General features: G+C 50.5%; 4 protein-coding genes across 4 annotated transcripts; 1 reads left to right on the forward strand and 3 right to left on the reverse strand.

The window, feature by feature from the left end:
* Positions 1 to 199: 199 nt before the first annotated feature.
* On the reverse strand, positions 200 to 652 carry BO86DRAFT_206816 (uncharacterized protein). Its single transcript, XM_025666792.1, has one exon. It carries the CDS (start codon positions 475 to 477, stop codon positions 241 to 243), a length of 237 nt encoding a protein of 78 aa, XP_025523587.1. The 5' UTR covers positions 478 to 652; the 3' UTR covers positions 200 to 240.
* Positions 653 to 727: 75 nt separating this feature from the next.
* On the reverse strand, positions 728 to 8063 carry ags3 (alpha-1,3-glucan synthase Ags3; the record flags this gene model as incomplete). The annotated part of the gene is made up of 4 exons (XM_025668388.1): positions 728 to 776; positions 833 to 7417; positions 7474 to 7649; positions 7701 to 8063. 4 exons carry the CDS (start codon positions 8061 to 8063, stop codon positions 728 to 730), a joined length of 7173 nt encoding a protein of 2390 aa, XP_025523588.1.
* Positions 8064 to 9234: 1171 nt separating this feature from the next.
* BO86DRAFT_206856 (uncharacterized protein) lies at positions 9235 to 9997 on the reverse strand. Its single transcript, XM_025666793.1, has one exon. The coding sequence runs from the start codon at positions 9824 to 9826 to the stop codon at positions 9338 to 9340; it is 489 nt and encodes a 162-aa protein (XP_025523589.1). The 5' UTR covers positions 9827 to 9997; the 3' UTR covers positions 9235 to 9337.
* Positions 9998 to 11745: 1748 nt separating this feature from the next.
* On the forward strand, positions 11746 to 13286 carry BO86DRAFT_440042 (aminotransferase class I/II-fold pyridoxal phosphate-dependent enzyme; the record flags this gene model as incomplete). The annotated part of the gene is made up of 3 exons (XM_025676193.1): positions 11746 to 12650; positions 12700 to 12842; positions 12897 to 13286. The coding sequence occupies exons 1-3, from the start codon at positions 11882 to 11884 to the stop codon at positions 13284 to 13286; spliced, it is 1302 nt and encodes a 433-aa protein (XP_025523590.1). The 5' UTR covers positions 11746 to 11881.
* Positions 13287 to 13603: the final 317 nt, after the last annotated feature.

The raw sequence follows: 13603 nt of genomic DNA on the forward strand, positions 1-13603 counted from the left end.
ATTCCAAACCAAAAATGAAGAATAGCAGCACAAGCCACAGAAAAAAAAAAAAAAAAAAGGCGGGAGGGAAGAAAAACCTGCCACATTCATGCCGCAAACGGCCTTGGTTGAGGCACGCACCGCACCACTGCGGGCACAGGTACTGTACAGTACAGTAGTATCCCCGGATTCGGAATGTCCGTCCCACCACAGCTTCTTTACCACCCGGTCAGATAATCCATTAACCAACTCAGCGGCCTGCTACTCCGATTCATCAACCTCAAAACCATGATTCAATCCATGCTCTCTTCCTGTAAAGATCCTATTCCTGATTTCAGTTCTCTGGATCTCGGGGAGTGTGAGCCGTATGTAGCCTGAGGTTTTCTCGGAGGGCTCCGATCCACGGTGGCCGTGGCCGGTAGCCCTAACTGCTACGACTACAATTGCATGGAGTCTACGGATTGAATAAAGAGATTTTGGAAGACCACTACCTATCATGGAATACACTCAACCTCAGGAAAGACTGGACGTGAGAACTGGTGTATGTACCACACAACAACAGCTACTTCTCCAAAACTATTTACTTATGAGTATTTACAGCTCACTCTATCATACCCACAACGCTAAACACTGCAAAATCCACAGACAAAAAAGACCAAACGGGTCTATACAGGCTCTCTATAGATGCAAATGAGATGGTATATGCATGGTATATGCAAAACAAGATTAAACACAAGTCATGATCACATCAAGGCCTGTTGAGCTGTTCCTTCCGGTAGAAGAAGAAGAAACCCCAGCTATAAACCGCATTAGTATAATGTACGCACCGACTGAAGAGGATGTGATGACTTACGCTGCCAGAAGTTGAAAGAAAAGCGAAATCCAGAACCAGGCGTTCCCAACCTTGTCAACACTGGTGCCCACATCGGGCGAAATACCCCCTGGTCCAACCTTGTTCGGGGCAAATCCACGCGCAGCCATCGTAGCGATGGAGCCAAAGGCCTGTGCGGCCAAGAGTACAAAGCAAACGTGCACTCTGGTCAGAGTTTGCAGGAGGATCATACCAAGTCCGACTTGCTGAATCTCGTCGAGAACACCCAGCCAGAGCCAAATGGCTCGCGAAACAAGCGCACCGGAGGTAAGACTACCAGCCCAAGGGAGATACTTCCCGACATTCGAGGTTCCCCACCAGATTTGGGCCCAGCGGGGAGCACCCAAACTCAATCCGAAGACAGGGAGTGCCCAGGTATGCTCCTTGCCCAGGTAGCGGAAGAGAAGCATTATAGCAATCCAGAGCACGATGAAAAACCCAATCACAAGGACAACGACTTCCCATGTCTTCGCATGCTGAGAGGACCACAGGAAGGACCAATTGCGACCAGTAGCAGCGGCAAGGAACCAGTTCTGGATGATCACCATGAAGAAGAACCAGAGGACGATGCGGCGCCGGAGTAGTGAGGTGTAGAAGTCGAGGATACGGCTCGGTGCCTGACGGTAGTACTTGGGCAGACCCAGAGCAAGAAGGACACCGATCACGAAGCACAGAGCGGCAATGGGCATCACCACTGCGGTCAGGCGCCAGGTGTTCAGAGCGAGAGTAGAAACGCCGGCAACCTCGACCGTTGTGACCCTTTGACTCCAGTACCAGAGGGCGACGGTGTAAATTTGCTGAATACCCTGAATCATAGCGGCACGGAACATCCAATCCTTGACGGGGACTGCACCCTGATCACCAAAGTTGAGGGCGAAGAAGAGCGAGCCGCTGGAGGACGCGGCAGCATACACACCAGCAGCCACGTTTTGAGCCCATGCGCGACCAAGAGTAGAGGCACCAAACGGCGAAATGCCCATGACCACGAAAGCCATACAGTAAATAAACCAGGGAAGACTGAGGACGATCACCGATGGAACAGTGTAATAGAGGAACCACCAACAGATCGAAGACACACAGTAAATCGCGGCAATGACATACACCTTGGTGGCGGTTTCACCAACCTGACCGGCCAACAAGGTCATCTGCGAAGAGTTCGTCGCGATAATCTGCCCAAGACCAAGGAAGAGAGCGTAAATCGGCCAGTTTCCAATGCGTCGTCTCATGAATCGTTGCAGGAACATCGGGCGGCTGTATCCCAGACGAGCGAGCCATCGGTCAATCTCATCTTCGTTCGAGTTCGGCCCCGCGTCTGAGACACGGTTGTACGAGGTGTCCTGGACGAAGTTCTCGGATTTGGGCGAGGTCATGGGTCGGTCTTCGATATGCTTCTTGAGCTGCGCGTCGTTGTACATGTTGAAGAACTTGCGCTCACTCTTCATCAGGTAGGTCTCGATACAATCATCATTGATGGAGTTTTTGTCGTACTTCCTAAGACGCTCCTCAAAGCGCCGAGTGAAGTGGCCCATACTGTCCGTGAAGGTAGGATCGACCTTCTGTAATTCAAAGACAGGCTGGGTCTCGTTGCCATGGCTGTGGTCGCCCACAACGGAAGGTAGAGATAGAACAGACACATTGCGAGCGTGGGCGAAGGGAGTGGTCTCACTCAAGCCAGGAGACAAAGGCCAATCAGATGGTGTCGGGAGCGGAGAGGATGCTCGCGAGATCTGGCCAGGTGAGCCTGGCACCCCAAGGTGAGAACCCCGTCGGGGGCCGGCCAGTGAGAGTGAGCTTCCATTTCCGAGTGTCTGCCCGAGTTCCTGCGCCGCCAGAGTGCTATTGACTGCCCTCATCGCCTCGTCGGGCGAGATGTAGTCCGACTGGTGAGTAGCATCGGTTTCATCGTCGAAATCAGTCAGGTCATCGTCCTCCTGCTCAACAATTCTACTGCCGCGTGGCTTTCCAAGAAGTTTCTTGCCTTGACCAGGTCCAGCTCGTCGACCAAGAGAAAGCTTGCGGCCGAGGCCACTGTTCCTATTATCATCTGATTGCAATTCCTGTAGTCGAGACTGTGCATTAAGCATGACCTTCCCGGGGGAATTATCCGAGCCTCCTTCGGCCAACCCAGTAAGACTCAGCGTGGAGTTACGGGCACTCGGAGGCATGCTAGGTGTCTCCCAGTAGGTCTGCGATTCCGGCATAGGGCCTGCGACGGTGCTCTGATTCTTCTTGTAGTGAATCTGGATCGCGGTCCGTTGCAGTACTTCTAGCTTCTGGATCCATTCGAGGACAGGGAAACGCTGCTTGGCGGAGTTGGCACGCATCTCCTCACGGGTTTCCTGGTTCGAGTCGAGCGCAGACTTGATAGCCTTTTTCAATTGATGCAACAAGTGGCGTGTAGCATCTGATTCCACAGTATACCACCAACCTGGCATCTGGCCCAGCCCACCAATGCGAGATCCAATTCCCAGGGCACCCTTTCGACCAAACTCAACAGCAACCAGACCGAATGGCTCGTCTCGCGATGGAATAAGCGCAAAATCGGCACCCGAGAAGACATAAGGAGGCAGGATAGTAAACTCTGGCTTAGAGAAAACTCTTCCAGGGAACATCTCCATAATCCGCTGCAATTTGGTGGCCGCTAGCTTACCGTAAAGATCGATAGTTGGGCCTACACAGATCAATTGGACATTGGGTCTGGCGGATAGAATGGCCGGCATGACGTCTGCAATTAAATCCACACCCTTTTGTTTCGACCATCGGCCCACGAAGACGAGCAAATCAGCGTCACGGTCCTCGTTCAGCCCAGCCCATTTCTGCGCCTGCAACTTGTGCTCAATTCGCTCTTCGGTGGAAAGAAGTGGAGCGTCTGCGTTCTCATCCAAGGCAGCTGTGTCAGAAGGATCGGGATTCGGAAGACTGCCAATTTTTTCAAGACTCCAGAAGATCGGGTAACGAGCCCAAGAGCGTTTTCCGTATTTGTTGGACACGCCCACAGCTCCAAACCCGCGTTGATGGAATCGTAAGTAGCTGGCACCGGTATGAAGAAGGTTGAGCACGTTTCCGAATTGACAGTATTTGGTAGCGACCTCAACGGGAAGATTAAAAACAGAGCAGACTTCCTTCTTCTCTTGCTGGGTTCGCAATGGCCAGAGACCTTGGAATTCGGCATTATGCAGAGACAAACACACGGGAATGGTTTGACTTGGCAGAAGGTACAGAGGCGCCAAGCAGCCGTGGAAGTCGTTAATGTGATAAAGGTTGATCGAGGGGAATCGCTTGATAGTCTCGGCGATACACTGGTTCCAGGCCGAGTAGTAAATTGAACTCTCAAGGTCATCCATACGGGGTGGGTAAGGCTCCGCTTTCGTTTGTTGACGGAAGACCGGCGCGTCGAGAAGCACGTAGGTGATATTATCGACAATGTGATACTGGACGTTCACAAGATACGGCTTGTCGAGGATAGTGACGATGAAAGGTTCAGCAGGCGAGTCAGTGGGATAATCAATATCGCCAACGCAAGGAACAACCCAGATCAGGTTCTGGTGCTTCAGGTTCGCGGACATGAGCTGCGCCATTACACCAAGACCACCAATCTTAACCTTGATCTTCCAATCCTCAATGTTGTACTCCATGGTAGCGATTAGCACGGTCCGTCGCTCTTCAGGGACACCAGCAATCGCCACGTCCATCGGCCCTGATACGTCAGACATTGCGTGAACTGAGTCGTCGTCACTACCGAGCTTGTCCTTGAGTCGGCGCCAGAAGACTAGCGGCATTGCACCATCCTTGGTAGCCATATTACCGTCGGTGTTGAGTTCGACACGATAGAATGTCCGAATAAATAAGTAGACACCCACAAGTCCCATAAGAACCGGAATAACCCACAACAGGACGTAGAGCACAAGCTGCGCCCATCCCGATCCAACAGGGAGCAAGTCATATCGGAACGTGGCATCGTTCAAGGAGATGGTCCACCCGAGGTGTGGGAAGGGAGGCAAATCAGTGATGTTAATCACGTTGGAAGAGAGATATGACGGAGGAAGCTTCTGCACCACGGACGAGTTGTCGACATCGCCGTAAACCTCGGTCGTATCAGGGATACCATCTTCTCCAATACCCCAGACACTGATCTGTCCCACAGACGGCCACTCGGTGACAAAGTCGTACTTCCAGCGCTGTTCTTTCTTATCGTAACGCATCTTTGCATCTAAACCAGCATCGTAACCATACTGGTTGTATGGACCATTCCACCACAGATGAGGGAATCGGCGAGGCACCCCATCCTCCCAGTCAACATCACCTTCCTGCAGATACGAACTGCTGCCAGTGAGTCTGGAAAAGTATTGCACTTGAACGTGCGTTCCCTTCCATTTCTGGCTCTTCGTACCGTCGAATTCGAGTTCCTGGATAGTGGTGTTGCCACCTTCATATGTGGTCCAGTTGGACCAAGTCCGGCCAAAAGTCGTCGAGTAGCGAAACTGATCGGCACCCGCAGCCTCATGCTGCACAATAACATTGCCATTGTCGGACTTTTGCACCAGGGTAGTCGAGTAATTCATCAACGGCGAGATCAAAGGATTGCTCGGAGATCCGACACGGAACAAGAACCGGTCCACGGAATCGGTGTGAGTACCAGAGGTAGTGGAGACATTCTTGACAGTGATTTGATGAACACCATGGTAGACATCAGTCAGCTGAGCAGACCATGTCCAAATCGTGGGGATTTCGCCGACAAAGTTCTCCTTGCTTGTTCGCGCAGTCACATTAGTGCAGGTGACGGTTGACTTGTCCAATGAGGCTGTGACACCCTTGTGTGTCGTGGAATTCAAAGATACTGCTTTCGTGATACCATCGCAGTCCATCTCTTTCGAGTAGCCAAACGAGATGTTGACTGTCTGAGCCGTGTCGTCCATGGAAAGCAAGCGCACGTCGTGACCAGGAATGAACTCGGTTACGGCAGGGCGAGGCTCAACGAAGTCTTCGGCCTCAATGTAGGCACGGTATTCCCAAGGAAGCAGCTTCATGCCTTTGTAACAGCCGTAGTCCTGGCCACTGGGACCATCTTCCAACTCAAGCTCATCGTACGGATAGAAAACATTCTTCAGCTTTGAGCCCGATTTGAATGGAGCCAGCAATGCAGAACTTTTGTTGCTACAGTTTTCGCCGTAGGTCACTGTCTTGTTGTCGTTGTGGTAGACAAGCCAGATGGTATTGTTGGCCCCGTTAGACTCCTTTTGGACTCCTGGGAAGTAGCTTCGCAGCACTGACCAGAGACCAGTGACCGTCGGCGTAGTCGACGATCCAGGCAAATAGATATCCTGAGTGAGCTGGGAGATTGTCTCGAGGTAGAAACCATCATTGGCAACCGGATAGTGCTCGCGGACCTCAAACATACGCTTCATGACATTGCGAAGAGGGTGGGCCGGGTTCCGCTGGTCATACGTGACGGTAATATCATGGCACCCGTACAATCCCTTCTCGTTGGGAAAATCGTAGAACTTGGAAGTGTTCAGATTGAAGCAGCCGTGAGTCCACCAGGCAGTGTGGTAAGTCATGGGCTGCCGACCAAATAGATAATTCGAGGCTGTGGCATCAAACACGTACATGGCTTGCTCTTCACCCCACAAAACCAGAGGAATACCAGGAAGCTCCAGTGTGACAATGTACAGACCGAGGAGATACTTATCTGTACCATTTTTGACAGCAGGCCAGCGAAAGTTGTCCTGGTTTGAGACTCCATACATGTGTCGCGGGTCCAGCTCGCCTGTGATTGCGTTGATCATGTCGTTCGTCACCAACATGCCATTCCAAGCCTCGATGAAATCCGTGGGCAAGTCGAAACCGGCGACCAAGTTACCGTCCATGCCGAGGAAACGAGTCATCGACCGGTAAATTGTGTAATGAAAGGCAGCGGCATCGAGTGCCTGAAGCCCATCGTCTCGAAGAAAGTACTCATCCGACGTATTCGTCAATTTGACGGCGGCTCCTGCTGAGTCCGGTGTCTGATCAGGCTGACGGCCACGGCCGAGATAGAGACTACCGAAGGTATTTCCGGACGTGATTTCGCCAGGAAGGAAGAAATTCTTCTTTCCATATTTCTTTGCACATTCACGATAGACAGCAGTCATGTCACCGAGTGCATCTAGGGTCGACTGTACAGCTTTATCGAATCGAAAACCGTCAATATCGAGACTCGCAATCACAATGCATGAGTGCTGGGTGATGACATCGCGGATGGGTTTGTGCCATTCTCTGAGACGGTCCTGCACCGAGGCGAATTTGGTGAGTTGGCGCTTCCAGTCAGGGAAGTTACCAAACGCCTCCAATTCTCCGTACTGGTCAAAGTCACTATTGTAGCAGCCTTTCAGATCCTCGACACCTCCGCCTGTCAATGGATATCCGGTCTCGTTCCAGAACCTTGGGTAGTTGCAAGTCTCATTGTAGTCGTTTCCGAATTTAAAGTCTGCGTACTGTCTCTCTGAGATGTACTCGACTTCGTACTCTTTCGGGTTGAAATCGGCCGAGTCGTTGAGATGGCCTTTGAAACCGATCAAGTTACTCAAGCTGCGAAACGTGAGCTAAAATCCTTGAATGCGAGGGGTCTCGAGGGTGATACTCACGTTGCAAGCGTATTGTCCATAATCACATACATGTCACGGTCATGAATCTCGGTGACGGTCCGTCTCCAGTCCTCGAGTGTGCCGTGGTGCATGTCGAGAAGAGTGGTATCAACTGGGGAATAGCCATCGTAGGCCCAAGGAAGGTTCATCAAGGCGGTTCCAGCGAAGTAGATAGCCTAACCGGTCAGCAACGTCACACAGTACCCAATGTCTGTGGTTTTCCATACCTTGAACCCCATACCCCGGATGTAGTCCAGCGAATCGATCAAGCCGACCAAGTCGCCGCCATGGCGCATTTGATTCGAGTTTAATACATGTTCGAAGGTGGTTCCGTTAATGTCATCGTTGGCGGGGTCACCGTTAGCGATGCGGTCCAGGAAAATCGTATAGACGGGAAAGCGCCAGTTATCTGGCGAGGGATGGTAGTCGTGGCCCGACCATTCTCCCCAGTAATTGATTGGGTGTTCTGCTGATTTGTTTTCATTCAAGTTGTAGTCAACGAGGGATTCATCGTACGGCCAGCAGAATGCAGTGATGCTCAGCAACGATAGGATCAGAATCGCCGAGCGCTGCATTGCCGGGACGAACATCAAGAAAGTGGTCTGCACCGATGAATTGCGCGACTCAGGAAGATAAGAATAACACCGAAATTATCCTACATGCCCTGATTCCGGGGAAGCGAACGAACGGCGGGAAGTATAAGCCAGTAGAGAGTTGATATGAGGGAGGAGAAAAAGACGAACAAAACGAGTGACTTGTCGATGAAACCAACAGCAACGCAACAAGGATTATGATGGATTATGGCAGCAAAGGAGAAATCCTATCAAGCGGGCGAGATGGGGGAAAAAATGGAGCGCAGCTGGAGTGGTTTTGCTGGTTGGTGCCTCTCCAACTATGACGACGGCCGCGTTATTGTTCGACGAGGCGACATGAGACATCCGAAACCACCGACCCGCAGTAGGGCCGCGGTGAGGTGGGCAATCCAAGACATCCATCTCACTTTCGCCCATGATGGGTGGCTAAATTAAGAAACGTCATATCAGGATTTCATGATTGGGTGAATTGAGACAAATGTGTTTCTCATGATGGGGACTTGGTTTTGGTTTCCCACTTTCTCCCTCTCACTTCTGTTGCTGATGGAGGGGCCGGACAGAGTGTGAGAGCGAGAAACCCAGCAATCTCGGGGTCCCGCTATCAGTTCAACCCAGCATTCGGTCCAACCAGATAAATCAGAACCAGTAAATTCCTCATGGAAAAAGTTCTCTCTGTATCAATATCCACTCATGTCGCTTGTCGACCAGTCTGGGTTGTTGTCAAAACCCGGTCGGTTTGAGCCCGCACAGGTTCCATTTGCCGTATCTGGGTTCTCGAGATAAGCGTCGTCACCGACCCTATAGGCAAGAGGTATAAGACTCTAGGATCTACTACGGACGTCGAGCATTAATTATTCCCGTGTCAGTCTGGAACAGCTGTTGACTTGCTCAAATAAATGACTGCTGGGGTTGACAGCTCGCTGGAAGATTGGGATGGACCGAGAGAGCGAGACATGAGCGAAGTTATTCTGAGTGTGGTGACATTGGCGTGAAACGGCCATTTTCCCATGTCTTGTCTCGAACTGTTTTTTCTGTGACCGATACTGCAAAGCATTTCGTCTCATGATGCTTGTCTAGGCTAAGACTCTTGTCTTGCTTGGCCAAGTGAAAGACCTCGTGTTCCTAACAGTGTGAGTGAGGCGCAACATTGTCGTGTTGAAGGCGCCTCTGTAATTCAGGCTATTTGCCACTGCGCTATTATTGTATATCGGTTATCGTGAGTGCGCGCAAGAAATGAGAATAGTGGTGCCGCTTTTGCCCCCCTGGTAGACTTAGTACGCAGTCCTCCTGGAAAAGAGTGGCAGTGGACAACCGTGCATACATACATACGTACGCAGTCGCGTCGCAAGGTACGGAAGGAACAGCAAGTGCAGATTTTCGATTGGGTTCCTGTGGGGTGGGGGGGTCGAGGGGGGTCGAAGGGACAGGGTGTGATTGTGTGGGAAAGATGGAAAGGAAGTTCCATCACTCGGCATCCCGCGACTTGCCCGCCCCACCTCACTGTAACACTGACCATTCATTGAAGGCGCGAGCAATTGATTCTCAGGGTCCGGAAGAAGTCTCTGAATTTCTGAAAGTTTCTGCTTTGGAACCTGGAACATGCCACGGGTCAAAGTGGGCTGGCAGTCCCTCGGTGCTGTGCCCTGTGGCCCGGTGCCGTTGACTTGATTGAAAAGAGAAAGTGGTTCAAGTGGAAAGTCGGATGTTGGATTGTTTGGAGGTAGTGTGTGACTGGCCTGTTGGTTGTTGTTTGCTTCCATGCTTGGTCATTGCCCCACCCGGGATCCATATCAGTCCCGTGTTTTTAGTGCAAGCTAACTAACTAACCAGCCCTTGAAATAGAATTACTACTTAACTTGTTAGAACTAATCTTACTCAGCACTGGCTGGACTGGGACTTTTTCACCGCCCACCAGCCACCCACCCACCGGCCTTGAGTATTCGCATTAGTCAATCAATCACTGCCACTGACATCATCATCATCATCACTTGGAAAACAATTGCAGTGTCTGCGGAAAGTTCGGGAACTTCGTGCCTGTACATGTACCTGCACTGCGGACTGGCACACAACACATAGTTATATGGTTTGCTTTAGTAAGTAATTAAGAATTACATACATAGTCTCCATATGTACATCGTAAGTTTGTGTATCTATACAAGTTCTGTTTGTTTTGTTTGTCGTCATTCTTTTGCATACTGCATGCGCATCGGCATTTATATCCCCGGGATGAATGTACGTTCTTTGTCATTCTATAGATTGAGATGGGATGGCACCATGTCGGTCCACTTGGTATTTTGTACTCATATAATGAGGAGAGGAAAGAAAAACTAGAAGAAAAAAAAAAAAAAAAACCACATGCTGCAGCTCGATAGTAACAGCTATGACCCTTCTTCACCTGCTTTAGGGCCCCCTCGCCTGAAAGTAGGCAACTTGTAAGCTAGACTTAACTCAAGAAAATCTACTGCAGCCAAGAGTTCACGCAATTGAAGATCATGTAGCCCCTTCGCTTCAGTCTAACTACATAAGTTAAATCAGCCAAGCGAGGGAGCATATACTTCGCTATCGTCATGCCAGGATTACCTACCCTCGGAAGGTCGATTATATCAAAAACAGACACGTGACCTGTCAGGAATGAAACAGCATGAGAGGTTTAAGCTCTCCGCTTCGTATCGAAATGATGGAGTTCTTCTACTGAAAGTCAATGATCCATGTACACTTCCATTAGCAGCTGGCTACTGGGACCTGAGCCGACTTGTGCGTTCACTGAAACCAATTGTAACAACAGGAAGCTACCAGAGAATGAGGAGAATAGGCCTTTCGGAAAACCGCCTGACAAGTCGCGTACGTCTTTGCTTCTGGTGTAAGATTTCTAGTTCCCAGGCGTAGTCATTTCGGTTGATGGAGAGGGGGAGCCCGGTGTCAAGACCAGCAACCCCGAAGGTATCTGTCTAGAGTTCAGCTGAAGGTTTAGTCTCTGACGTTTCCACTGCCTGAAACCAGATGAGACCTGGCTTTTACTTTGATGAAAGCATTCGATAACTTGATGTCAAAAGACGAAATAATTCAATGAACACTCGACTTGCAGTGGTTGGTAGCTGTCATGGTCCCAGATGGCTGGATTTCCGGGAGGTCTATCCTTAAATCATATTGTTGAGTTTAACCTAATCAAAAGGTCCGTATGGGGCCAGTCAGTGTCAGTATGTGGGCCTGCTTCATGACATCTTCCACTCAATGCAATGAAACGGCTAGAGCGCCATTGATTTACATGACAGCCACATCCACGCAATAGACTATCGTAGTATCGCAATCCTCTTGATGACAAGCTGTCGGAAATGATTGACATGTTTGCTAGAGGTAAGCCACGCGGCTTGGCTGACAAGTAGATCGGCAAGAACCATGGCTGGGGTGGATGTTTATGGAAAGGTCTCCCTCTCGGATGAACCGGCATGATAATAGGTATACTTCTCGATGATATGTTGACAACAGCAGAATGCACCAGCGCGAATACAAGAGCTGACATTGAAAAGAGGTAGTTTATTGATTCGTCACATGAGATGCTGGATTTTCGGCCTCTCAACCGGGTATTCGCAAGCATAATACCAGATTTTCAATGGAAAACCCGGAATAACCATCGATGGAATTTGGAAGATCCTGCAATGTGGACAGGCCAGGTTGCTTTGGATTAAGGTGGCACGCTTCGAACGCGGGCTCGGTAGTGGCATAACCCAACAAGTATATAGGTTCAATGAAAGCAGGCAGACAAGCATTTGACACTCGCAAAGATCAACCTGGATCCTACAGGAACTCTGCACAATATGGCCCTGGGACCCAAGATACTTGATCGTAAACTTCGACTGGCATTGGACCAGCGCCAGCGTGAGGGGAGGCTCATTCAACCAGCTTCCCCAAGCGAAGTGCAAGGCACCATCGACTTTGGATCCAACGATACCCTGTCCCTGTCAAGCTCTGGCGCTTTGAGTGAAGCCTTTTTGCACCAGCTTGAGAAACATCCAGATTTCACAGTCGGGAGCAGCAGCACCCGCGTCTTTGAAGGTACCAGGCAGTATCTTGAAGATATTGAGCGTGACCTAGCTCTATTCTACAACGCTGAGAATGCAATGGTATTCGGCTCCGGGTTTGATGCAAATGTGGCCATTTGGTCTGTGATCTCGCAGCCTGGAGACATCGTCATCTTCGATGAACTTATGCATGCCTGTGCTCGTCAGGGAATGAAGAATGGGCGCGCTAAGGCAGTGCCATTCGTGCACAACGACTGTGCCTCCCTCCGGAATTGTCTCGAGACCGCCCGAGAGCGAAATCGCAGTATCGCAGAGGCCAAGCAAGTGGTATTTATCTGCTTTGAATCAGTCTACAGCATGGATGGAGACGAGGCTCCCATCCATGAAATCATCCAAGCGGCATCCGAATCCCTTCCCCTGGGCAATTATGTGCTTGTTATCGACGAAGCCCATTCCAACGGGCTCGTTGGCCCCAACGGATCAGGTTTAATCCATCAATATGGTCTGGAAGGAAAGTTCACTATCAGGGTCCAGACCTGTGGTAAAGCCCTCGGAGCATCAGGAGGTGAGAGTTTTAGCTTCATCTGCAACGCGTCCCACTAAAATACCTGAAGGTGTCGTTTTATGCAACAACACGATCAAGCAAACCTTGCTGAACTATCCCGGCAATGTGATATTCACAACGGCTCCCAGCTTTGTGACAGTTGCAGCTATAAGGGCTGCATATGAGCTACTGGCAAGTGAGGATGGTGAAAGAGTTAGTCAAGAGTCTGATCGATATATGGAATGAGAGAAGCTTACACGATCACAGCGTCGAGCGCGACTGCAGCACAACATCAAGTTTACCTACTGGACTTTGACAAACCACCCACAGTGGGAGGAAGCTAAGGACAGAGGCATCATTCGACTTCCAACAGAGACTGGCTGGCACTCTAGGGCATTCAGGTCCGCTATCTTCGCACTGGTAACACAGCCGGGCAAGGCGCGCAGCCTGGCGAAGCCCCTAAAGCAGGTCAAATTCTGGGTTAATCCAGTCGAGTTTCCGATTGTGCCGAGGAACCTGGACCGGGTGCGACTCATGATACATGCTGATAACACTGAGGAGCAAATCGGCGCCGTTGTGCAGCTTATTATGAGGTGGGCGATGGGACAAATGGAGTCGGAGACGACGATGAACTCGGACAGAATGGCACGACTATAGGCGGCAATGATAGAAAGCTCAGACAGGACCAGGGATAGGTTATAGGACACTAGGAGCAGGCGACACGCTCAATCTAGATTTAGTTCCGTGACCACGCCCGTACAGTACTCATACAATAGAATCCGTGATTCCGTCCTTTACCCTTCTTCAACCTCCCTGCAATTGAATTTCTCCGCAACGACGACGACGACGACATAGCTCTGAACAATGCTAGCGCATCCTACATCTAAACAAAGGAAGAAAGACTAGACTGTCAAGCGAGGTCTAGAAATCCGGCGTAGGACTGTGGTTGGGTGCAAGCACCGGCGATCATCGGA

Source organism: Aspergillus japonicus (assembly GCF_003184785.1).
Source record: "Aspergillus japonicus CBS 114.51 unplaced genomic scaffold BO86scaffold_69, whole genome shotgun sequence".
In the NCBI taxonomy this organism is placed as follows: Eukaryota; Fungi; Ascomycota; class Eurotiomycetes; order Eurotiales; family Aspergillaceae; genus Aspergillus; species Aspergillus japonicus.

Coding starts and splice junctions, on each gene's coding strand:
- BO86DRAFT_206856 (XM_025666793.1), bottom strand. CDS start 9,826: ATGGAAGCAAACAACAACCAACAGGCCAGTCACACACTACCTCCAAAC.
- BO86DRAFT_206816 (XM_025666792.1), bottom strand. CDS start 477: ATGATAGGTAGTGGTCTTCCAAAATCTCTTTATTCAATCCGTAGACTC.